Source organism: Pristis pectinata, chromosome 30 (assembly GCF_009764475.1).
Source record: "Pristis pectinata isolate sPriPec2 chromosome 30, sPriPec2.1.pri, whole genome shotgun sequence".
Lineage (NCBI taxonomy): Eukaryota > Metazoa > Chordata > Chondrichthyes > Rhinopristiformes > Pristidae > Pristis > Pristis pectinata.
In genome coordinates this window covers 9,377,669-9,402,254 of record NC_067434.1, presented here as the reverse complement: position 1 = coordinate 9,402,254, position 24,586 = coordinate 9,377,669, and the positions used below count along the sequence as shown (strand labels likewise).

Sequence of the window (24,586 nt, the reverse complement as noted above, 5' to 3'; positions counted from 1 at the left end):
GGTTGTTGAAAAAGTTACCTTGAGGAAAGGGCGGAATCAGATGCAATTACAACTTTGAAGAGGCATTTAAACAGACACTTAAACAGAAGGCTATAGACCTACTGTGGGCAAATGGGATTAGTGTAGATGGGAAAAAAGGTCGGCATGATGTGGTGGGCCAAAGGGCCATTTCTATGGTCTATGACCCTCTGACACTAATGTCTTTCAGGGAAGGGAATCTGCCATCCTACCCTGGGTGGCCTGTGTGTAACCAGATCCAGCAGTGTGATGGGTCATTAACTCCTCAGTTCAGGGACAGGAAGTTAAAACCAGACAGATAATCCATTTGTCGTGATGTTGATTGAGGGATAAACATTAGCCAGGACACCAGAGAAAATGCCTTCGATCCTCTCTGAAACTCTGCCACGGGATCACATACATCACGAGAGAAAAGGCAGGGCCTTGTTATAATCCCTCATTTGCAAGGCAGTGCAGATGACAATTAACCAGACTGGGTCTATACTCTGTTTAGTTTAGAAGAATGAGGAGTGACCTCATTGAACTGTATAAATTCTTAAGAGGCTTTGGCAGTGTGGTTGCAGAGTTGATATTTTGCATGGCTAGGATGTCTTGAACCAAGGGCAATAGTCTCAATATAAGAGGGGAGTGTACCTTTGGAATTCTCCACACAAGGGGGCTGTGGTAGCTGAGTCAATACATTTTTAGCTTTTAAGGGGATCGAGGGATATGGAATCAGTGCAAGAAAGAAGGGCTGAGGCAAAACATTGGCCATGATCTTCCTGAATGATAGAGCAGACACAAGGGGCTGAATCCATGCACAAAGACAGAGGGAAGCAAAGCAGAGACCAGAGCAAAAGTTAGAAAAGACAAGAGTAAGAGTGGAGTACAGAAAAGTCAAACGCAGAGGAGACAAAGATTACTGGATTCTAAAAGGACAATGAGCGTAAGGGCACTTTATCTGAATGCCCATAGTATTCAAAACAAGGTCAGTGAACTTGTGGCACAAATCAGTACAAAGGGGTATGATTTAGTGGCCATTACAGGAATGTGGTTGCAGGGTGGAGGATGATTGGGAATTAAAATATCCAAGGGTATCAGATAATATGGAAGGATAGGCAGGAGGGTAAGGGAGGTGGGGTAGTGCTCTTGATTAAGGATCGGATCAGGGTGACAGTGAGAGACAATATAAGATCTAAGGAGCAGAATGTTGAGTCCATTTGGGTAGAGATTAGGAATAGTAAAGGGAAAAAAAATCACTGGTGGGAGTTGTCTATAGGCCACCAAATAATAACATTACAGTGGCACAGGTGATAAACCAAGAAATATCTGATACACGCAAGGATGGAACGGCAGTAGTCATGGGGGACTTTAACTTCCACATAGATTGGGAGAATCAAGATGGTCGAGGCTGTCTTGAGAAGGACTTCATAGCATGCATCCGTGATAGCTTTCTTGAACAGCATATCAGTGAGCCTACAAGGGAAAATTCTCTCAGATCTGGCCCCGTGCAATGAGACAGGTAAAATTAATGATCTTATAGTTAAGGATGAGTGACCATAGTATGATTGAATTTCTCATACAAGTGGAGGGTGCAATAGTTCGATCTAAAACTAGTGTATTATGCCTAAACAGGGGAGACTACAATGGGATGAGGAAGGAGTTGACTAGCATAGAGTGGGAACACAGGCTATATGGTGGGACAGTTGACAAACAATGGAAGACTTTCAAAGAGATTTTTCATGGTGCTCAACAAAAGTATATTCCAGTTAAATGCAAGGACAGTATGGGCAGAGAGAGCCAGCCTTGGATAACTTATTCCTTAGAAATAAAAGGCGGCATCAGGCTAAAAGCTCATGCATACAAAGTCACCAAGAGTAGTGGGAAACTGAAAAATTGGGAAAACTTTAAAAAGCAACAATGAACCACTGAGCAAGCAATAAGGAAAAGGAAGTTAGATTATGAAAGTAAACTAGCACAAGTATAAGAACAGATAGTGGCTAAAGTGAACATAGGTCCCTTGGAAGATGAGTGGGGGGAATTAATATTCGGTAATGTGGAAATGGCCAAAGCCTTGAACAACTATTTTGTGTCTGTCTTCACAGTGGAGGTCACGTCAAACATGCCAAAGAGAGGTGTTATGGATGCGATGGGAGGTGAGGACTTCGATACAACCACTGTCACTAAAGGGGTAGTCATGAGCAAATGAGTGTGTCTAAAGGTAAACACGTCCCCTGGCCCTGATGGGATGCATCCCAGGGTACTGAAAGAAATGGTGGAAGTTAGAGTAGATGCATTTGTGATAATTTACCAAAATTCTCTGGACTCTGAGCAAGTTCTGGCAGATTGGAAGACAGTGAATGTCATGCCACTGTTTAATAAAGGATGTAGGCAAAAGGCAGGTAACTATAGGCCAGTTAACTTAACATCTGTAGTTGTGAAAATGCTTGAAGCTATCATTAAGGAAGAAATAGTGAGACATCTGGATAGAAATGGTTCCGGCAGACAGACGCAGAATGGATTCAGGAAGGGCAGGTCCTGTTTGACAAACTTATTGGAGTTCTTTGAGGATATAATGAGCGCAGTGGATAGAGGGGAACAGGTGGATGTTGTATATTTGGATTTCCAGAAGGCGTTCGATAAGGTGCTGCATAAAAGACATCCATAAAATAAGGATACATGGAGTTGGGGGTAATGTATTAGCAATGGATAGAGGATTGGTTAACTGATAGAAGGCAGACAGTTGGCATGAATGGGTGTTTCTCTGGTTGGCAATCAGTGGTGAGTGGGGTGCCACAGGGGTCAGTGCTGGGCCCGTATCTGTTCATGATATACATCAACGATTTGGAAGAGGGGACAGAGTGTAACGTATCTAAGTTTGCTAATGACACTAAATAGAGTGGAAAAGCAAATTGTGCAGAGGATGTAGAGTTTGCAGAGAGCTATAGATAGGTTAAGTGAGTGGGCAAGGGTCTGGCAGATGGAGTACAATGTTGGTAAATGCAAGGTCATCCACTTTGGAAGGAAAAATAGATCAGATTATTATTTAAATGGTGAAAGATTGCAGCACGCTGTTGTGCAGAGCGACTTGGGAGTGCTTGTGCATGAGTTGAAAAAGGTTGGTTTGCAGGTGCAACAGGTTATAAGAAGGCAAATGGAATGTTGCCCTTCATTGCTGGAGGGATTGAATTTAAGAGCAGGGAGGTTATGCTGCAACTGTACAGGATACTGGTGAGGCTGCACCTGGAGTACTGCGTGAAGTTCTGGTCTCACTTGAGCAAAGATATACTGGCTTTGGAGGCGGTGCAGAGGAGGTTCACCAGGTTGATTCCAGAGATGAGGGGGTTAGCCTATGAGGAGAGGTTGAGTTGCCTGGGACTATACTCGCTGGAATTCAGAAGAATGAGAGGGGATCTTATAGAAACATATAAAATTATGAAAGGGATAGATAAGATTGAGGCAGGAAGTTGTTTCCACTGGCAGGTGAGACTAGAATTAGGAGACATAGCCTCAAGATTCAGGGGAATAGATTTAGGATGGAGATGAGGAGAAACTGCTTTTCCCGGACAGTAGTGAATCTGTGGAGTTCTCTGCCCAGGGAAGCAGTAGAGGCTGCCTCATTAAATATATTTAAGAGACAGTTAGATAGATTTTTGCATAGTAGGGGAATTAAGGGTTATGGGGAAAAGGCAGGTAGGTGGGTCTGAGTCCACGGCCAGATCAGCTATAATCTTATTGAATGGTGGAGCAGGCTCGATGGGCCAGGTGGTCTACTCCTACTCCTATTTCCTACGTTCCTGATTCTACCTATGTTTTCATACAACACTCCCTCAGCACACCACTGGACTTCTAGCCTGAGACTTAACCAACAAGTTTCTGATTCAGTGGCCACTTGCCAATGATATGCATGTCCGCAGAAGCACAGAACAATGATATGGGCTGCCCTGATACAATGGCTGCGTTGCGAGGTCGACTTAAGGCATTCTGCTCGCAGGTAAACTGCCAGTCTGCATCAAGTGGCTGTGGTGATTACAGCTTCCAGCCTTCCTAGGAATTTTCACAGCTATTCTGCATAATTTGTACATTAAGGGGTGAGCACTTTATAGTTTTTGGTCAGTAAAGAGGCAACAAGGAGCTGCAATCATAATCTAAAATGAAATAGGTATTCTGGCAAGCAAGTCTAGAGCAGCAGAGGGATCCAAAGGCTGATTTCAAGTTAAAACAACACAAGAATTCAGTGGGTGAGAAGAGATCAAAAGAGAGGGATATGGGTCATTCCTCACTCCTGCTCCAACATTCAAACACCAGGCAACCTCCGCAGATAAAGATCACAGAACTATACACTTGGGCAATTTTTCTTTAAATTCCTAACAAGGTTGCAGACCAAATACATCCAGCCAGTGAGTACCTAATATCAAGTGTCACATTTTCCATGTGATACGAGCTTAGGATGGATATTCACCAGGCTCTGATTCTGCACCTTTTAGCAACTGTTGATTTCTAAACGTTACCTATTCATAATTCCATTATTGTCCCCTTCCATTTCTGCTCTTCCCGACCTTTGTCCCAGTTCCTGGAAATTCATTGAAAAGGAGAAATGGAAACCTGCAGGTCTTTTGGAGGGGGTGGGGAGATGGACTGAGGAGCAGGACCCAACTGGATAGATGTTTCAAAGGGCTGGTGCAGGCATGAGGGGCCAAACATACTCTAATTATTTAATATTATCTTATTACCTAATGATGTCTAGGTTTCAATACTACTATAGGACCAATCATTGGAATAATTCCACCTGGTGATCAGATGACTTCCTCACAGAAAGGCATCCACTAGGTTCCAAATAAATAGACAAAGGCTGACATTGTTTCTTTGGTAGAGACCACACAAGGAACACGGTTCGTGTGGATCTTTAAATAAAAGAGAAAAGCTTAGAGTAACTACAATCTAGCCATTCACACTGGGGGACCTCAAATTAGTGGAAAAACTCTGCGGAATGGCACACGTTGTCATTTACAGGTTTAATAAAAGGCATGTCCGACTAATTGGATTTTTATTTGAGGATGAGGTTAGTGCACTTAATGCAGTCCGATTTAGCAAGGCTTTTGACAAAGACCACATCGATCAGAAAGCTCATGGAATCCAACACGAAGCAGCAGGGTTGGACTAAAAAATTGGTTCAGTGGGAGAAAGCAAAAGATAAACTATCAATGATGGATAGTCAGAGGATAGTATTTAGAGTCTTTATCCCAGGATAGGGGAATATAAAATTAGAGGGCACAGGTTTAAGGTGAGAGGAGGGAGATTTAAAGGAGGACCTGAGGGATAAGATTTTCCACACAGAGGGCGGAGGTTCTCTGGAACGAGCTGTCAGAGGAGGTGGTAGAGGCAGATATAATTACATCATTTGAAGGGCACTTGGACAGTACTTGGAAAGGAAAAGTGTGGTAGGAAATGGGCCTAATGCAGGCAAATGGGATTAGTGCAGATAGGCATCAAGGTTGGCATGGACGAGGTGGGTCAGAAGAGCCTGTTTCTGTGTTGTACCATTCTATGGATGGGAGGACTACAGGTGTGAGAGTTCCATGTGGTGGTCACTTCCCTCTCACCATATGTAAATAGGAAGTCTGATTAGCACGTGTGCTGATGATAGCAAAGTTGGCAGTGAGAAAGAAAATTCTAGGCTGCAGGAAGATAACAACACACTGGTTGGGTGGCACAAAAAAATGGCAACTGGAACTCAGTCCAGAGGAATGTGAGGGGATGTGTTTTGGGGAGGGCAAACAAAATGAAGTGATAGATGACTGGATGCAATTAACTTTGTGTCCAGAAATCCCGTAAGATATAGGAGCAGAATTAGGCCATTCGGTCCATCGAGTCTGCTCTACCATTCGATTATGGCTGATTTATTTTTCCCTCTCAACCCCATTCTCCTGCCTTCTCCCTGTAACCTTTGACGCCCTTACTAACCAAGAACTTATCAACCTCGGCTTTAAATATACCCAATGACTTGGCCTCCACAGCCGTCTGTGGCAATGAATTCCACAAATTCACCACCTTTGCTAAAAAAATTCCACCTCATCTCAGTTCTAAAGGGATGTCCTTCTATGCTGAGGCTGTGCCCTCTGGTCCTGGACTCTCCCACTACTGGAAACATCCTCTCCACGTCCACTCCATCCAGGCCTTTCAATATTTGGTAGATTTCAATGAGATCCCCCTCATCCTTCTAAAATCCAGCGAGTACAGGCCCAGGGACATCAAACTCTCCTAATACATTAAAGTAGCGAGACAGGGAGATATGCTGGTTAAGGCAGCACATGGAACACTTTGTGTTTATCAGCTGAGGCACAGATTGTAACAAGCAGGTAGATCATGCTAAAACTATATAAAACACTATTTAGATCATAGTAATAGTACTGTGGACAGTTCTGATCACCACACTGCAGAAAGATGTGAAAGCCAGGTTACCTGAGGTTTAATTTAACTGGTTCAGCAAAACCAGAGGATGCTGGAAATACTCAGTGGGTCAGGCCACATCTGTGGGAAGAGAAAACAAAGTTACAGTTTCAGGTCTGACAAGGGTCCCCCGACCCAAAACGCTGACTCTTGTTTCTCTTCCCACAGGTGCGGCCTGACCTGCTGAGTATTTCCAGGATTTTTGGTTTTGTTTTAGATTTCCAGCATCTGCAGTTTTCTTGATGTTAACTGGTGTAAGGATTAGAGGGGAGTTGAGAAGATCTTTTTCTCACCTTCTAAATGTGGGACCTTGAATTCAAAAGGGTGGTGAAGGCAGGAACACTCACCACAGATAAAAAGATACCTGGACGAGCTCTTTAAGAGCCTTAACCCACACAGCTACGGACAGAGCTCAAGGAGGGAGTACCAACTAGCTTCATTTCCAGCTGCCTTGGACACAATGGCTGAATTAACCACTTCTCCAAATTTTGATGAAGAATGGTGTGGGGATGCATGACCTTACCCTTCATCATCTGTTGCAGCTCCACCTGCAGTATCTGAATGCCACGCGCCGGGCAGTCACTCGCCGTGCGCTCGACCCGGTGAATAGAGAGACAGCCGTCCACCACCGCCGCCACATCATCGTCCTCCAGGAAAATCGCACGGTTTGTGTGCTCAATGATTGCACTGCAAGATAAAACAAAATAATGATGTCTCCTACAAGATATTGATCAACACCCTTGCCTGTCAACAGCACTGCCAAGGTTATGTTCTATATACAGAATGAGGGCCCTGGTCACTAACATTCAGGGACCAGAGCAGCTGGTCTCTTAAGATAAGATCTCTTTATTAGTCATATGTACATCAAAACACACAGTGAAATGCATCTTTTGCATAGAGTGTTCTGGGGGCAGCCCGCAAGTGTCGCCACGCTTCTGGCACCAACGTAGCATGCCCACAACTTCCTAACTCGTACATCTTTGGAATGTGGGAGGAAACCGGAGCACCCAGAGGAAACCCACGCAGACACAGGGAGAACATACAAACTCCTTAGAGACAGTGGCCGGAATTGAACCTGGGTCACTGGCGCTGTAATGGCATTATGCTAACCGCTGCACTACTGTGCCTGCCCACACACTACTGTGCCTTGCCCAGAAAGTCTGTGATAGCACAGATTGTCATCCCTACTCCTCGCCACCATGAGAACTCCCAACTTCTAGCACTATCAACCGATGTAAAAAAAAATCAAAGGGAATTAATTTGATTCAATACATTAATGTCAGTAGTTTTTTGGTTCTAATCCTTTTGTTTTAAACTAATCCTGTTATATACAGTGATACCTTTTGTGTGTCAGCCTTAATGTGATCACCACTAACAGCCACTCTGCTTATAAAGGTGTTGGTTTCAGTGTGGTTCCAGGGTTGTATGTTCCATTCCCGGGGGTTGAATTAACATTGGATATGATATCTCAATGACAATAAAGAGCATTGGTAGAACCAGTCTTCGATTTCAGTCAGGGATACTCAAAACATCCTTATCCGAAAACTAAGAGGAACTGATTTTTCAATCAATCCCTGTAGTTAACTAATTATAAAGGTAATGACAACTTGATGCTTGTTGTACCTGATACAATTAGCTCAGGATTCCCAATCCCACAATCACCATTACTTTTCAGTAATAACTGCCATGCTCCTTCCCACCATCCCAATCCCACTCCTGCTATCTTTCCTCCCTGTATCCTGCACTCTCCACGCTCCCTTCCAGTGCTCCCACTTGATCTCTGCTCCGTATCCCAAATACTTGATCCTCTCAAACCTTCTTCATCCCAATCCCATGCTCACCTTGCTCCCTCCCAGTGTCCCAATCCCACCTTTGCCCTGTTCTCTCTTTCTTTTCCAAGATGTCTTTCTCATTCCCTCACCATTTGTGATTAATCTTTAAAAATTATGACAGTATTCACAGGTTGACATCCCTGTTACACTTAAGATGTAAATCTCACCACTCTAATGATAGCTCTGCTACAACCATACCATTCGCCAACAGATATCCACCCAAACCATTCACTGACCCCAATCCAGCTGCCTTTCCCTAACAGCTATTTCATGATCCCGTGGATAATGTAGCAGAGAGGAGATGCGAATAGGTATACCTCGAAAACCACCAACACAAAAAAAGCCAATGATTGCACCTCCAGTTGGAAATACCGGAACCTCTGAACTATCCAACAGTCCATCAATTACAAAGAAACCCAAGCATTCAGTCCAACATTTGGCAGAAGCCTCAAAACTGAAAATGGCCTTTACCAAACAGCAACTGAACTCTGACGGTCCTCGTATGTTGTCCTTGTAACATTAATGGGCCCATCTTTACTTTAGCAGATTACAGTGCATGTGAAAGGCTGTGACATTCCTGCCCTATTAAACGGAATGAGAGATGACAGGTAAAAATCATCCAGGCTCCTTGACACTTTGGTGCCAGACCAAGAGACTTTCTGGTCTAATGGACATAACCCAATTCATACCCAATGCTATTTTTAGAAAAAGACGTTACATGATTGTATAATAAATTCTCCAGTAAACTCTGCAAATCTAAAGGGAGTGTGGGAAGCGGGGCCCCAGAAAGCCAGATGTTGAACCATCAGGATTTCTGAATAACTGAATCCCAGATCTTTGGACTTTTACTGTATTTAAGTTCCAGCTGCCACGAACCACTCATACTCTACACTTTGCTACCAGTGTAAAAATAATCTTTTTTAAAAATTACCTGTCATTTTTTTGCTGCATTTTTCAGGTGGAACCACAGCCCTGCATGTTTACTACGTTAAAGCATAGTGGCCGTTCGAAAAGGACGGGCCTTGCTAATTACCTCACCTTGGCAACAAAGAATGGGATATATGAGCAATGCTCTGAGAGGTCCACAAATGTTCAAGTGGAAACCTTACAAGAATGAGCAGGGGCATTCCACTTACAAGTTATGAAAATGCATGTTACCTACGATTTTACAAGCATCACTCCCATTCAACTAACACGAGCATAAAAGATGAAACCATTCACCTGGCATCCGATGCAAAGTAGTACTCCACTGACTTTTCTTCCCCAACAGGGTACAAAGAGGTAGAAGCATCATTGCGAGGCAGGGGACAAGTCGTCTTTAATTCCTTACCTGCTAAAAGCATTCAACAATCTAACAACTCATGAGACATTGGCAATTTTATCTTCCCCACCAGCCCCACCCCAATAAAAGTTCAGAACCAAAGGATGGCCAATGGACAAACACAGACCCGTTCTTCACATTCCATGCTAACACATAAATGGACGCTGGATTGATGGAAAGCTTAAAGTCTCTATTTAGACCCAGTGAAACCAAGATGGCAAGATCTCAAGGTAGTCCTAATCAGCCATTTAACCAAGTCAGCTGACAACCTCTTCAATCATTTTATTCCATTCCGTGTTCCAGTTGTGCCTCCAGATCACCATTAAAATTGCATTCACTGAAACACTTTGGATTGATCTTCCCATTACAAGCTATTTCCCTTCTCCCATCCAAACCTAGAGCACTTCAATTTGGTGAGACCATTCATAATCAAATGATATTCCCGGTCCTCAGGCTCCAATAGATTTTGAGCACATTATACTAAATGAGGCCTTGTAGTATTATGAAGAGAAATACATTCTTTTAAGATAATCAATGTCTCATTTCCTCAGATAGAAAGCATAATGAATGAACTTCTTTAACACTTAGCTCCACTGTTACTTACACGTGCGATACAGAACTGGTATGTGATCTGTCGAAAGTTTATGGTCACTTCTCACACCAATCATCAGAGGACTGCCCCGTCTAAATAAAAGGAAATCAGCACTAAGTATTTCATCAGTATTTAAAAAAAATCATTTAAAGGATGTCAATGTTAAAAACAGACATATATTTCACAGGCTTGGGAAATTACACTGCCCCTCATTGCAAATGAAGGATGCTGAACTGTTCTCTGTCTTACAATGCAGGGACATGGAGCTATCAACTTCTGCACAGCAATGACAGAGTTGGCCAGCACAGGGCCTCAGCACACATTATGTCGGGGTTGATCCTGGATGTTTTTGTGAGGTTCTTAAAAGATAAATGTGGACTAGGACATTGGACAAGCTCTCAAGACTTCTTAGGGAAACAAAGGACTGCAGAGGCTGGAATCTAGATGAAAAATAACAAGATGCTGGAGGAACTCAGCAGGTCAGGCAGCATCCATAGAGAAAAGCAGGTGAAACATTGACTGTCTGCTTTTCTCCATGGATGCTGCCTGACCTGCTGAGTTCCTCCAGCATCTTGTTGTTTTCTCAAGTCTTCTTAGCAACACCTTCCTCTAGGGTTAATGCTTCATTGGTGGAGTAGGAGGTGGGGATCGCTTTCTCAATATTACACAAATGTCGTCCTCTATTCAAGGGGTACAAGTTTGGAGGAGGATTTGAAGCTGCAGTCTTCTTATTCAGTTCCAAAATGTTGAAGGTGTTCTGATTTCTATTCTCTCCTGTATACTTGGAAACATTTTAACCAGGACACAGTTTATCCCAGACTCAAATATTAAATATTCAACTCCAGAATGACAGGGTTTTCTCAGATGTTGTAGTTGTATCCACTTGAGAGAGACCAAAAATCAAATAACATGAACGTAAGACTTGAGGGATGCCCAATTCTACATCCAATTATTTCGAGACTGGTCTGCAAGTTAAATGATTTGAAATCATACCTGCGTCTACATTTGGGCATTTTACAAAGAGTGGGCAGGGTCTTCTGTGGAAGGGAACAGAGTCAAGATTCCAGATGTCAAGGGTTCTACCAGTCCTCCCCGACACTTAGGATAGCCACATCAATCCCAGCTGGCCAAACTTCTGGCAACCCAGTTACTGAATGGACTGTTGAAGTAATGCTGATGAACTGTTGTCAATAACAATGTTTTCTTGTCAGAGAGTGGACCCTCTTTCAGCAATAAAGAGCACACAGACAGATGTGATATCAGTCATGGCTCAGTTGGTACCTACATCTTTGGTTTCAGGGTTAAGCCGCAGCCAAAAGACTTGAGCACAATAAAGGAAGCAATGAGAGTGCTCCAATGTCAGTGGTGCCAGGTTTTGCATGAGACATTGAAGTGTTCAGTATTCCCTTGCATTTTCATAAGATTCCATGGTACTATTTTGAAAATTAACGGGAGAATTCTTTGACCAGAATTCTCCTCCTGGTCAAAATATTCCTCAATTAATACCACTAAAAGGGATTATCTGGTCACTAGTCAAACACTGTTTATGGGGAGGTGGGGGGGGGGGGGGGGGGGGGGAGTTGCTCTTTACAATAGTGACTGCACCATGTTGATCCAATTCACCACAGATTCCTTTGAAATTCATATATTCCCATCTGGTCCACTCACGTTCTAACTTGGTGTGAACTATATGCAACTCCTGATCCAGAGCAAAACTGGACCAGAATAGAATGTATTAGATATGGAAGCAGGTTTTGGCAAACTATAGATTCAAAGGGCCTCAGCACACGTTATGTGGGGTTGATCTGGGATGTTTCATGAGCAGCCCAACAGAACCTCGGAGGTGGTGGGGTAGGTTGTGATGGGAGGTGGGAGGGAAAGGAAGGGTGGTAATTCCTGAGATGCAAGGAACTGGGAGGTCAGTGCCTCCTAGTGGATTGGAGTAAGAAGCCGAAATGCAAGCTATGCTTTCGAAATGAAAATTTCACTGATGTGCCTCTGATGAAATGTCATCAATCTGAAACTTCAGCTTTTCTACCCTCGCTCCACAGATGCTGCCTGACCTGCTGAGTATTTCCACCATTTTGTTTTTATTCCCATTGCAGAGCTCTAAATGTAGAATTAGAGCAATTTGCTGGATGTTTTGAGGCTTCTTTCCTTGGATTCACGACATCACTGCAGATAATTCTCCATTTATACCATTCTCTGTGCATTTAAATTTTCAGTTTTGGCAGTCAGCCCTGACACAAGATCCACTAAACAAAAAGTTTTATAAACTTCTAACTGGCCAACTTTCAGATGCTTGTGGTCACTGAAGTCTAGTCAACTCAACCTTGGAGCATTGTTGCAGAAATTTCTCAGAGACCAGTTATCACTCACCTTTCTTCCCAACTATAAAGTCAGAAGCAGCCTATCCGCTGATGATCGCAACGTGTAACTTCCTTCTCCACGCCTCAAATGAAGCAATTCCCACCAGCTTCTAGTAAGATCAGTCCAATATCAAACCTAAGCTGTTAAATGGCAGACACTGACCATCTCCAAAACAGAGGCCACCATTCAGTGGAACTACCATTGCCATGCAACCCACTATTAACATCCTGGACCAACTATGTAAATACTCCAGCTACCAGGGGAGGCAATTCCGTAGTTAGTGGCTCACCTCCTGCCTCCCCAAAGCTTTTCTAGGCAAGGCACAAGTCAAGAGCATCATGACCCTTTACTAGATATTGATGTTCCAACAGAACTCAAAAGTCTTGAAACTAACAAACGTTGGTGGTGTTGTGGATAGTGTAGAAGGTTGCTGTAGATTACAACAGGATATTGATAGAATGGAGAGCTGGGCTGAGAAGTGGCAGATGGAGTTCAACCTGGATAAGTGTGAAGTGATACACTTCGGGAGATCGAATTAGAAGGCAGAATACAAGGTTAATGGCAGGACTCTTAGCAGTGTGGAGGAACAGAGGGATCTTGGGGTCCATGCCCATCTATCCCTCAAGGTTGTCATACAGGTCGATAGCGTTGTTAAGAAAGCGTACGGAGCGTTGGCCTTCATTAGTCGGGGTATTGAGTTCAAGAGCCACGAGGTGACGTTGCAGCTCTATAGAACTCTGGTCAGACCACACTTGGAGTACTGTGTTCAGTTCTGGTCGCCTCATTATAGAAGGATGTGGAAGCTTTAGAGAGGGTGCAGAGGAGTACCAGGATGTTGCCTGGATTGGAGAGCATGTCTTATGAGGATAGGTTGAGTGAGCTAGGGCTTTTCTCTTTGGAGAGGAGGAGGATGAGAGGTGACTTGATAGAAGTGTACAAGATGATACAAGATACAAGATGATAGATCGAGTGGACAGTCAGAGACTTTTTCCCAGGGCGACAATGGCTAACACGAGGGGACATGATTTTAAGGTGATTGGAGGAAGGTATAAGGGGGATGTCAGGGTAAGTTTTTTTTTTTACACAGAGAGTGGTGGGTGTGTGGAACGCACTGCCGGCAGAGGTTGTGGGGGCAGATACATTAGGGACATTTAAGAGACTCTTAGACACATGAATGAGAGAAATAGGGGGCTATGTGGGAAGGAAGGGTTAGATATATCTTAGAGCAGGATAAAATGTCGGCACAACTTTGTGGGCCGAAGGGCCTGTACTGTGCTGTACTGTTCTATGTTCTATATCCAGTGCCAGTGGGTGCACTTGATCAATATCTCCTCCACTGGCTTAACCATCCACCACCTCTACCACTTGTATACCTCCAAAGGAGATTTATGTAGCGTGGTAGGTGCCTATAATGTGCTGCCAGAGGAGGTGGTGGAAGCAGGTACGATAGCAATGTTTAATAGGCATTTAGACAGACATAAACAGGCAGGGAATTGAGGGATGTAGACTACGTGCAGGCAGATGTGCAGTTTAATTGGACATCAAGGTCAGCACAGACATCATGGGCCGAAGGGCCTGTTCCTGTGCTGTACTGTTCAAAGTTCTATGTTCTACGATGGACTCCTGTAGCTGCTTTTTGTTCTAATTGTGTTCTTTCTTGTAAAAATTGTGCATAATTTATGTTTAAAATATGTTTTTCTTGTGAATGCTGCTTATCTGATACCATGTGCCTGTGATGCTTCTGCAAGTTCGTCACTACACCTCTGCATATGACAATAAACTTTGACAGCTTCTTCAGCAGCATCTTTCCAACTAGAAACCCCTGCCACCTAGAAAGACTAGGAGAGCAGGTGCAAGGGAGCACTACCAACTGCATCCCTTCTCTGACCTGTGCACCAGTTTGGACATAGAACCACCATTCCTGGCTCATCACTGGTCAAAAATCATGAAACTCCCCAACATTCACCACATGGGCTACAGATGTTCAAGCAGATTCACCAGCATCTTTTGGAAGACAAGAAAATGCTGGCTTCCACACCCCAAGGACAATCTTTTAAAAAAAAACTTTGTGGATTTGCAAAATCAATTAAAAAATGAAACATTTCACAACTAGTATCTAGAATTAAAAGAATAAAGGCAAAATCTTTGGAACACTTTTGTTTAAAAAAAAGTTAAGTTATAAATCCCACGCTGCAATATTGGAGGGACAGGGAATTTTGGATTGCTAAAAGGTTTACATTCAAGGTTCAGCAAAATTATAAAAATAACTCAACTGCTTCCTGTTAATGGTCACATTTCTCTTAAGCTCCATTGAGCAAAGCTTGCAGATTTCAGTGGAGTGGGTTTTGGAGACTAGTTTACCTTACCAACACAGCACAAATATACACATCAACCACAGGGTAAACAGAGAGTGACTAGTTTAGTGAGATACGTAGGGTGGTGACTGTGCTAAAATTCCTGTGGATTTGCCGACAGATGTATACATTTTGCCAAAAATGGCCATCATTTAATAAATCTCTCTGTTCAACTTTCCTGCAGATTTGACTGGGAGGCAACATGTCCCGGAGCCTGAAATCACAAGACTGCAACCCCACAGCTATTGTCAATGTTTAAATCCCAATATAAGCCACAAGGAGTAGTGCGCATGAAAGCAAAGTACAGCTCAACCTTCCATAAGAAACTACAGGACTCCCTCACCTGGGAACTTGAATGGTTCCTGAATCTGTGACCACACTGATCTAAAAACCTGTCCAGACAACATTCACTGATATCAGACATGACTGCCTTTCGCAGCGTTGTACGATGTCCACGTGCAGTAATGGGATGGTTTAATTTGTCATTAACCCTTTATTTCACTTGATGTAAACTTACCTTTTATTTCACTTGATGTAAACTGACCTTTTGGGCTTAAGAGGAAATTTTTTTGGGGATGAGGGGGGAGGCTGAGTGGAGCAGCTATTTCAGAACACAGGACCAGATGATTCCAATCTTGAAATGTCTGCACCAGTGGTACTTTCAACAGAAGAGGTGACAGGGAAATAGTGGGGGGTGGTGGAATGTGGGAGGAAGGTGGTACACAAGTCCAGTGTTGGAGAAAGTTTCTGGATACGTAGGAAATGGCAGTGAAAGTGTAGGGATGGGCGATGGGGGAAACGTGAACACAATGACGAGATTTTTAGAAAATGGGGAATGTTTTCAGACTGGGAGGCAATACCGAACAGTGAATGGGATTGGTACAAGTTACTAAACCAGGAGCTTTGGAAGCGCTGAAGGTTACGGAGAGAGGCTGACCAGCAGGCAGCCTCTCGGGGGACCACGGAAGTGAAAGCAGACAGTCTCATCCCTGCCAGGAGTCTGGTTCAGCCAAGAGTGTGGGGGCAGAGCCTTCCTCACTATTCCTTCCAACACAGCTCACTGACACCACGGTTCAGCTCTGTGCTCCATTCCTGCACCTCCATCTGATAGGGCAGCAGTGGATAAGGAATTGGCTGCAAGGTGTAATCCATGCATTGAATGCAGCAGGTCCTTGTGTGGAACTCTACAGATGTGGATGTAATAGATCGCTGGATGATAGTGAAGTAAACAAAAGTAAATCCAGCAATAACTGGAAGCCCAAAAACTGCAGATGCTGGAAATCTGAAATAAAAACAGAAGGTGCAAGAAACACTCAGTAGGTCAGGCAGCATCTGTGGAAAGAGGAACAGAAATTAACATTTCAAGTCAAAGATTGCTGAAGCTCTAACAAAGGCTTTGTCCCAAGATGTTAACTGTTTCTCCTTCCACAGATGCTGCTTGACCTATTGGGTGTTTCCAGCATTTTCTGAATATGTAAATGGGACCCCAGATCAAGGGATGTTTCATTCTATTGCTGATTTGCAAACAAAAAAACATCTGATGCCAGGTTGGCTGTTATCTAATAAGCTACATATGCAATGTAGGAAAACCTCTCCCTAAAGTCCAGAGCCATGGTACTTTACCTAGTGCAGACGGCTTGCCCAGGGAAGTGAACACTCTTGAACACCAAGGCAAAAGCACCTTCCTGTAAAATCAGCACAGTCACTAGTGAACAACGCAATACATTTCCAAACAAAAATCTGAAAACACGTTTTCATCCTTACATAGCTATTTGAGTTTAATTATACAAGAGGCACTGAATTTCCTTTCAAAAGCCATTTATAAATGGCACCTATATAAAGCAGCTCATTCCAGCAGCTGAAGTAACCTGTTGCCAGATCTTGTCTGACCACCTTCCACCAGCTCAGACAGATGCTCCTGTGTACTGATGATTGACACTGCTCACCACAGTAATTAAAACAAGCCCAGGCCGCACATGTTTGGGCTTTTGGCCGGTGGCAATATCATACCCATGACAGAAGCTGGTTGCAGGTCAGATTCCAACAGGCAGAATCAGAATTGTAACAGCACAGAAACAGGCCCTTCCGTCCACCATCAAACACCCATTTACACCAATTTTTTTTTATTTTCTTCTCATTCCCATCAGCTCTCCCCATGTTCCAATACTCACCTACTCTAGGGGCAATTTACAATGCATAATTAACCCACCAGCATATGCTTGGGGTGTGGGAGGAAACCAGAGCACCCAGGAGAAACCCACACAGTCACAGGGAGAACGTGCAAACTCCACGCAGACAGCACCCGAGGTCAAGACTGAATCCGGCTCACTGGAGCTGTGAGGCAGTGACTCTACCAGCTGCACCAGCATCATTCCAGTGAAAGGAAGAATGAAAGCCTGTGCAGCAAAATTCTCAGGGTGATCTGCGTGGCTCTGTTGACACCCTGCTGTGTGCCTTTCCTCCGAGAGGGAAAGGGATAAGAGAGCATGTGAGAACATGATAGTACAAGACCAAGAACAAAGAATTCACGATTATAATGAGACAATGAAACATGGTTAAATAATTTCTAAGGGGAAATATTCGCAGGAAAAGTTTGAAGTCCGCTGCTCAGAGAACCGTCACTTTTCCAAATAACCATATGAAAAGTCCAGCTTCTTCGATTAACAGGTTCAGTTTCAGTAGGTGGGAACCTGATGACGTGAATCATCCTCACTCATTACACTGCTGTCAGCCTTTGCTTCAACATGATTCTGTGCAGGGGCTCTGGAGGTCAGCCGGAGACCTCCACTGTGCAAACTGTAAGGTCCCCCGACCAAGGGCGTTCCTCCCTCCCTCTCGGCTCTCCTGCTCCCAGCCAAGTTATTTCACAGTGGTCTCAATGATTACACAAAATTAAACACACCCCCTGCAAAATAACTGCCTCATTCAATATTCAATTTCAAATGCTATTTCATTAATGCAACTTTAAAGCAACCTCATGGTCAATGGTCACATTGGTTGAGTGGTACGATTCCCATTTTGGTCTTCAAGAAGTCCCCAGTTCAAATCCAGGACAAGCCCTTTGTTTGATACATTGCCTTATCATTTCAGGTGGCAGAGGGGAACAGCAGGCAGTGCTGCTGCCTCACAGCTCTAGCGACCTGGGTTCAATCCTGACCTCAAATGCTGTCTGCGTGGAGTTTGCAAACTTTCCCTGTGACAGTGTGGGTCCCGGGTGCTCCAGTTTCCTTCCCATTAGTAGGCTAATTGATCACAGTAATTTACCCCTCGGGTGGGTGGGTGGCAGGAGATTTGGGAGGGGCTGATGAGCTTGGGACAGAGAATAGGTTACAAGTAAATAAGAAAGGCAATGTGATTGCCTGGCATTAACTGGCATTAACTCGATGGGCTGAATGAACACAAGAACATAAGAAATAGGAGCAGGAGTAGGCCATCTGGCCCATCAAGCCTGCCTCGCCATTCAATAAGATCATGGCTGATCTGGCCGTGGACTCAGCTCCACATGTCTGCTTTATCCCCATAGCCCTTAATTCCCCTGCTCTGCAAAAATCTGTGTCTTAAATATATTTAATGATGTAGCCTCTCCTACTTCCCTGGGCAGAGAATTCTACAGATTCACTACTCTCTGGAGAAAAGCAGTTTCTCCTCATCTCTGTCTTAAATCTACTCCCCCGAATCGAGACTATGTCCCCTAGTTTTAGTCTCACCTGCCAGTGGAAACAACTTACACCCCCCTCTATCTTATCTATCCCCATCATAATTTTATAAGTTTCTGTAAGATCCCATCCCCTCTCACTCTTCTGAATTCCAGTGAGTATAGTCTCAAGTGACTCAATCTCTCCCCACAGGCTAACCCCTTCATCTCCGGAATCAACCTGGTGAACCTCCTCTGCACCACCTCCAAAGCCAGTATGTCATTTCTCAAGTAAGGAGACCAGAACTGCACGCAGCACTCCAGGTGCGGCCTTACCAGTACTCTGTACAGTTGCAGCATAACCTTCCTGCTCTTAAATTCAATCCCTCTAGCAATGAAGGCCGACATTTCAATTGCCTTCTTGATAACCCGTTGCACCTGCAAACCGACCTTTTGCGATTCATGCACAAGCACTCCCAAGTCCCTCTGCACAATAGCATGCTGCAATCTTTCACCATTTAAATAATAATCTGATCTTCTATTTTTCTTTCCGAAGTGGAGGACCTTGCATTTTCCAACGTTGTGCTCCATCTGCCAGACCCTTGCCCACTCACTTAACCTATCTATATCTCTCTGCAGACTCTCTGCATCCTCTGCAGAATTTGCTTTTCTACTCAATGGCTTTCTATGTGGTTATCAATTATGAACTAATATGACATGCACACCATTTAAAAAAGAGCTTCAAGTTGGCAGAACCTCTGCACTTTTCACTCACCAGTTGCTGGATGACTCTCTCCACCAAAGTGGCAAAGCTGATCTTCTCATTCTCGCTGTTATCATACACGTATTTGATCAGTTTGGCAACAGATTCTGTATCAGTCTCTGACTCAAACTCGTAACCTTTGCTTTCCTGAGAGGGTAAAGAATATCACATGAAACAGCTCCTTACAATGACAGCAGCAACTTGGTGCTCTTGTTAAGGGTCCCAATGTTGCTTCACGAGCGTGCGCTATGGGAGGTCAAGGGGCATCAGCAAGTTTGGTCGAGACTTTGAAAAGGGGGGCAGAAAGGTTATAAGCTGGGGGTCCTAGAGGATGGGAATTTCAAGGTAATTAAAAGCTCAGACATCAACAGAAAATAAGGAAGGAAGGAGGGCAAAGAGAAGGGCACAATCAGGGGATATTTCTGTTCACCAAAATTCATCATGGCAGTTAGCATCAAACCACAAAACCATCACCATTCCCCCAATAAACCTCCTCCTTCACTGCTGCTCAGCCACTGAGCCTTCCCATTTTCTTCAGGAGATTCCTTAAATATTTCTACACCCACTTCAAAATTCCTTGTTCCCTGTGATCCGTGTTTCTATTTGTTAGTGGAATGGGCAAGGGACTAATTGTCTGGAGCCTGTGAAACATGAAGCTAATATTGCTTGGTTCAGTGGGATTATCAACATAATCTTTGACGTATGAAGGTATGAAAAAGCAATATTTTATACTGGGGTTTCTGCCTGCATAAAATGCCAGTGCAGTTCAGACCATTTCCTTACTTTGAACGCCAGTCACTGCTGATGGAACTTGCTCACAAGATACAGCAACAATTGCACAGGTAATGTCGCAATCTGAAAATGATGCCATTCCAATGTAGAGGAAGATTATGTACTTAAATCGCAGGAATGCAGTCTGAACTAGCGATACCCTCTCACACGAGCATTGTAACAAGTCACGGGAGAAGATGACCAGACAGACAAGGATAAAAAAAAGATTCAAGCATGTGATTCAAGCATGTGCTCAAAGCTTCCTTGAAATGCAACATCACCGCTGACTCTTGGGGCCCTCTGGTGAAAGATGGAGGAGCAGCGGCATTGAGAAGTTCGAGGCCATACATGGAGAGCACACAGAAACCCAGTGTAAGTGGCAGGAGTGCAGCAGCTCACAAACTACCCACCCACCAACCCCTTCAGCCACCTCCTGCCCAATCTGCAACTCACGTTGGTTCAGACCCCACAAAAGTAAGCCATCCTCAATCAGACTTCACAGCATTATAGATCATAAAGAATCAGTCCCTCCCTATTCTTCAAACAGAAATGTAAACATGGATGGAAGGGTCATGTAGAACAAGGGATTTTGAAGGGAGTCTAGAAATATTCATAGAATCTGATGAGGAAGATGGGAAAGCTCAACATGTGACTTTCAGGTGACCAAGATAGTGACACCACAAGCACAGTAGGTGCCAGGTGCTATACTAGAATGTTGCTTCAGGGGACAGGGAGAAACTGGGGAAAAGAATCATCAGGTGGTTTTCCCTGCAGTAACTGTGTGAAATAGAATTTACTGAAGCATCTGACACATCCAGCTATTAGAGAACTTTTATGTCTAGTTAATTTAGAGAACTTCCAAATGAGGGAATAACTATGTTTTGCACAGTGAGAATGCTTTGAAAGCCAATAGTTAAAGGTTACCGAGTACTTACCAGGAACCTCCGCAGATCTTTATGGTTTGTAATTATGCCATTATGAATAACAATAAACTCTGCAATTTAAAAACAGAAACATTAAGGCAAGGAAGAGACAAGGAATGCACAGTTTACTAAGTATGAATTTCCACTGAGGTCTGGGTCAAATTAGTAAAATTTATTTCACAAGCACCCGTGTCCTTGATTAGAAGATGTTTTTTATTTCAAAAAGAAAACTTGTTCATAAAAATTATATACAGGAAATACAAAACAGTACCTGACTTTCTTCACACTTAGAGTGTCATCAAGTTAATACATTCTGTATACAAAGCACCAATGCCACTCGTGTGGCCTCTCTGAACAACACATCCTTCGAGTGTTTGAGAGGCTGTTACACACGACCCAGCCCCTCAGTATCCAGTGACAGCAGGACGTTAGCTTGCAGCCCTTCCCCACAAAACCAAGCTTCGGTGCATCCCTCAGCACGTACTCCTACAGCTGGGTGGCACCATTCACTTACAGACATCTTGTTGTACTGGAAGACCAGCAAGTTTCAGGCAGACCAAAGAGTGTCCTTCACCAAGGTGACATCTTCCAGCAGCACTCTTACTCGGGATGCCCACCAAAGGAATTGCTCAAAATCTGTCCAACCAGTTCATTCTAATGTTATACAATACGCAAACCTCTTCCCCACTTCCCTCTTCCTCAAACTATTTGCAATAACAGTCCATGACCCTCTGAAAGGGCTGATGAGACAAGGTACGATGAATCAGCTGAAAGATGATACCTTAGACTGTGCAATGGACACTCAGTGCAGAACAAAAGTGTCCAGCAGCAACACACAAAATGCTGGAGGAACTCAGTGGGTCAGGCAGCATCTATGGGGGGAAATGAACAGTAGATGTTTCGGGTTGAGACCAGTGTCCACTTAGGTTATGTGCCTCCTGGGGATCAAACCCAAGGAAAATGTACCATTGTAATGTAATGATTAATAGATCATTGTTTAGTGTAAATACTTAAGGAGGTGGAACTAAGGCTGTTAAATGAGATTGAGGTACAAGTCATCCTTGATCCAAATGTATACTGGAGCAGGTTCCAAGGGATGACAGACCTCCTGCCATGACCTCTAACTTGCAGCCAAGAGAACTACCAGACAAGGCTGACACCTGGGTGCAAAGGAGCATCATGCTTTGTCGAGGGCAACTTTCGATCCATTTCCTATAGCTTGAACCACAAAGTCAGTGGGACTAAATGATACAAGCACGAAAATCTGGTGCTCAGTTTAATGAATGATCGCTCCTGCCCAAGGTCTGTAACCCCAGGTTCTTCTTCCACATCTGGTGGAGGGGAGGCTATTCTACAGCCCACTCTTTAGCTGCAGACTTCATCATACCATGTCTCATTGGCCCTTTCATGGGTCCAGAAACAGAGGTTCTTTGAAGACGCTAAAGAGAAAACCAGAAATTATACACATTGGGTGAACCGGCTCCTGGGATGCTGACTGGCCTCCTGTGTGTTATTAGTATGTTTTTATTCCCAAATTCCTTTGTGAACCCAGAAGTGGATCACTGATAACACAGTCAACGGGCAGATGACCTTAAGTACTTTTCATGTGACTCTTGGGTCCCATTAAAACCTAACTTTCCCTTGGTACATTAACCTTAACAGTCAACACAAAAAAGAGCATGATGCTTGGAGGCAATGAGTAATTGAGGTGGAAAGAAAGACAATGAGGGAAATGGCCCTTCAGCCAATCCACTGACAGGTGTGGGCAACAACTGACAGTTTAATAACAATCTGTCAAGACACCAAAACCAGTTTCTGAAAATTCTGACTGCCTTGTTCAATCAATCCACCTGATCATCCAGCAAAAGCTGTCAATGGACCAGAAACAGGGCAGAGGATAATGAGAATACATTTCATGCCCTAATGAAAAGACAAGTACTCAAGACATGCTACCAGTTGATTCTACCTTTAAACATCAGAAAAATGATGCTTTCTGGCCTACAAACATTCTACAGATCAACATTTGTCAAATACCATCAGGTGCATTAGACCCATGAAGGTCGTCCCCAGGTTACAGGCAGGGTTCTGGTCCTGAGAACTAATCCTAAGGCAGACTGTTCGTAAGTCAGAAATGCGGCTGGTTGGCAACATGTTTAAATAAAACATAAGCAAACCAAGGACAACATGTAGTTAAAGCAAGGCGTTTAACTCAACCATTCAGATATTGCTACGAGCTGAGTTTCCATGAAGGTATCTGCAGCCCCGTAGCAGCTGACAAACCCATCCCTCTCGTCTCCCCAACACATGTTTATATGTATGGGTTGTATATAAATCAGGCATTCGTAACCTGGGGAGGACCTGTATCTGTTATTATTCATGTAGCATGCTGACAGCAGCCTAGCAGTAGCCAGCAGTGGAGTGTGGGGCTGGGGCGGGAAGAAAGGAATATAACAAGCAAAATTCTTCAGCATCCCCGCTCGCACCCAGCTCTCTGTTCTCTCCTTAGCATGCGAAGTACTGGGAGAGGGGATGATGGAATGGGTGTGTCAGTGTGAGAAAGCAGGGGCAGGGCTAGGAGGTTTGGGCTCCTTACATAATGTTGTGACATGTTAAATGTGTTCAAGAAAACAGCAAATGAAACCTCTGCATAAACAACCAATCAACGTTCTGCACATTTTCTTCTTCACTTCATGATTTTGTATTAACAATTTTCAGGGTTTGGTTCCCAGTTTATATCTGAATTTCGTAAAGGTTGGAATCAATCCTTAAGATTTTAGTCTGACTGGAATTGTAGGACAGGGCCAACACAGCAATAGACAGTCCATTTTTGTTGGTTATTTTACTTTAAGTGGTGTGCGCTGTTTTGTCTTAGTGGGTGCAATTGATACATTTTAAAATATGATAATTCATCCAAAGATAATCAGTTATTTAACCAGACCTTTTCCAGAAGCTTGCACTTGCATATTGTTAATGGTGTTCATTGTTTTTTTATTCCAGGAAATGTCACAAAACAAAGCAGCAATAGGGATTAGGATAAAAATAAATGTTTACAGCATATATTTTTCTTCTGCTTTTGTAGATAACATAGATAAAGTGCATAATTATGGTGTTGAGTATTGTTAAAAGAAGCAACTATATGGTTGGCAACGGGCTGTATAGTTCTGAGCCACCAATTTTCTATCTAAACCATCTCCGACTCTCCCCCAACACCCCCACCCAGAATAGGCTGAAGACACCCCAGCAACTGAAAACCAAAAACACAGACAAGTTGTTGAGAACATAAATAAAGGCCAATAGTCCAAAAATTTGTCTCACATCAAACATTTGTTTCTACCATTTATTGGGAATGGTGAAAGTTTGTATCTCAGCCCCATTTAGTGCCTCTCTCCCAGATCACTCAACATGCTTATGGACCATGAACTATGGAGCACTGGCCAATAAATGTCAAATCTTCTAGGATCCACAATTCTCTGGAACAGTTCCAGATTTCAACCACTTTGTGAAGAAGTGCTTGTGAATTTCAGCCTCAAATCTGTTGGTTCAAATTGTTCAGGATTCCCTCTGCCTGAAGAAATAGTT

At 43.6% G+C, this 24,586-nt stretch overlaps 1 protein-coding gene across 1 annotated transcript in view; it reads right to left on the bottom strand.

Moving 5' to 3' along the window:
• The window catches only part of LOC127584714 (glutamine--fructose-6-phosphate aminotransferase [isomerizing] 1-like), an 83,783-nt gene that overhangs the window by 28,365 nt on the left and 30,832 nt on the right, over positions 1-24,586 (bottom strand). Inside the window, exons 5-10 of the mRNA XM_052041607.1 lie at positions 21,020-21,078; positions 19,326-19,460; positions 16,540-16,601; positions 10,205-10,284; positions 9,501-9,609; positions 6,971-7,134 (exon numbers count right to left, since the gene is read on the bottom strand). Coding sequence (XP_051897567.1) covers positions 6,971-7,134; positions 9,501-9,609; positions 10,205-10,284; positions 16,540-16,601; positions 19,326-19,460; positions 21,020-21,078 — 609 coding nt within the window. The remainder of the gene's footprint in view (positions 1-6,970; positions 7,135-9,500; positions 9,610-10,204; positions 10,285-16,539; positions 16,602-19,325; positions 19,461-21,019; positions 21,079-24,586) is intronic.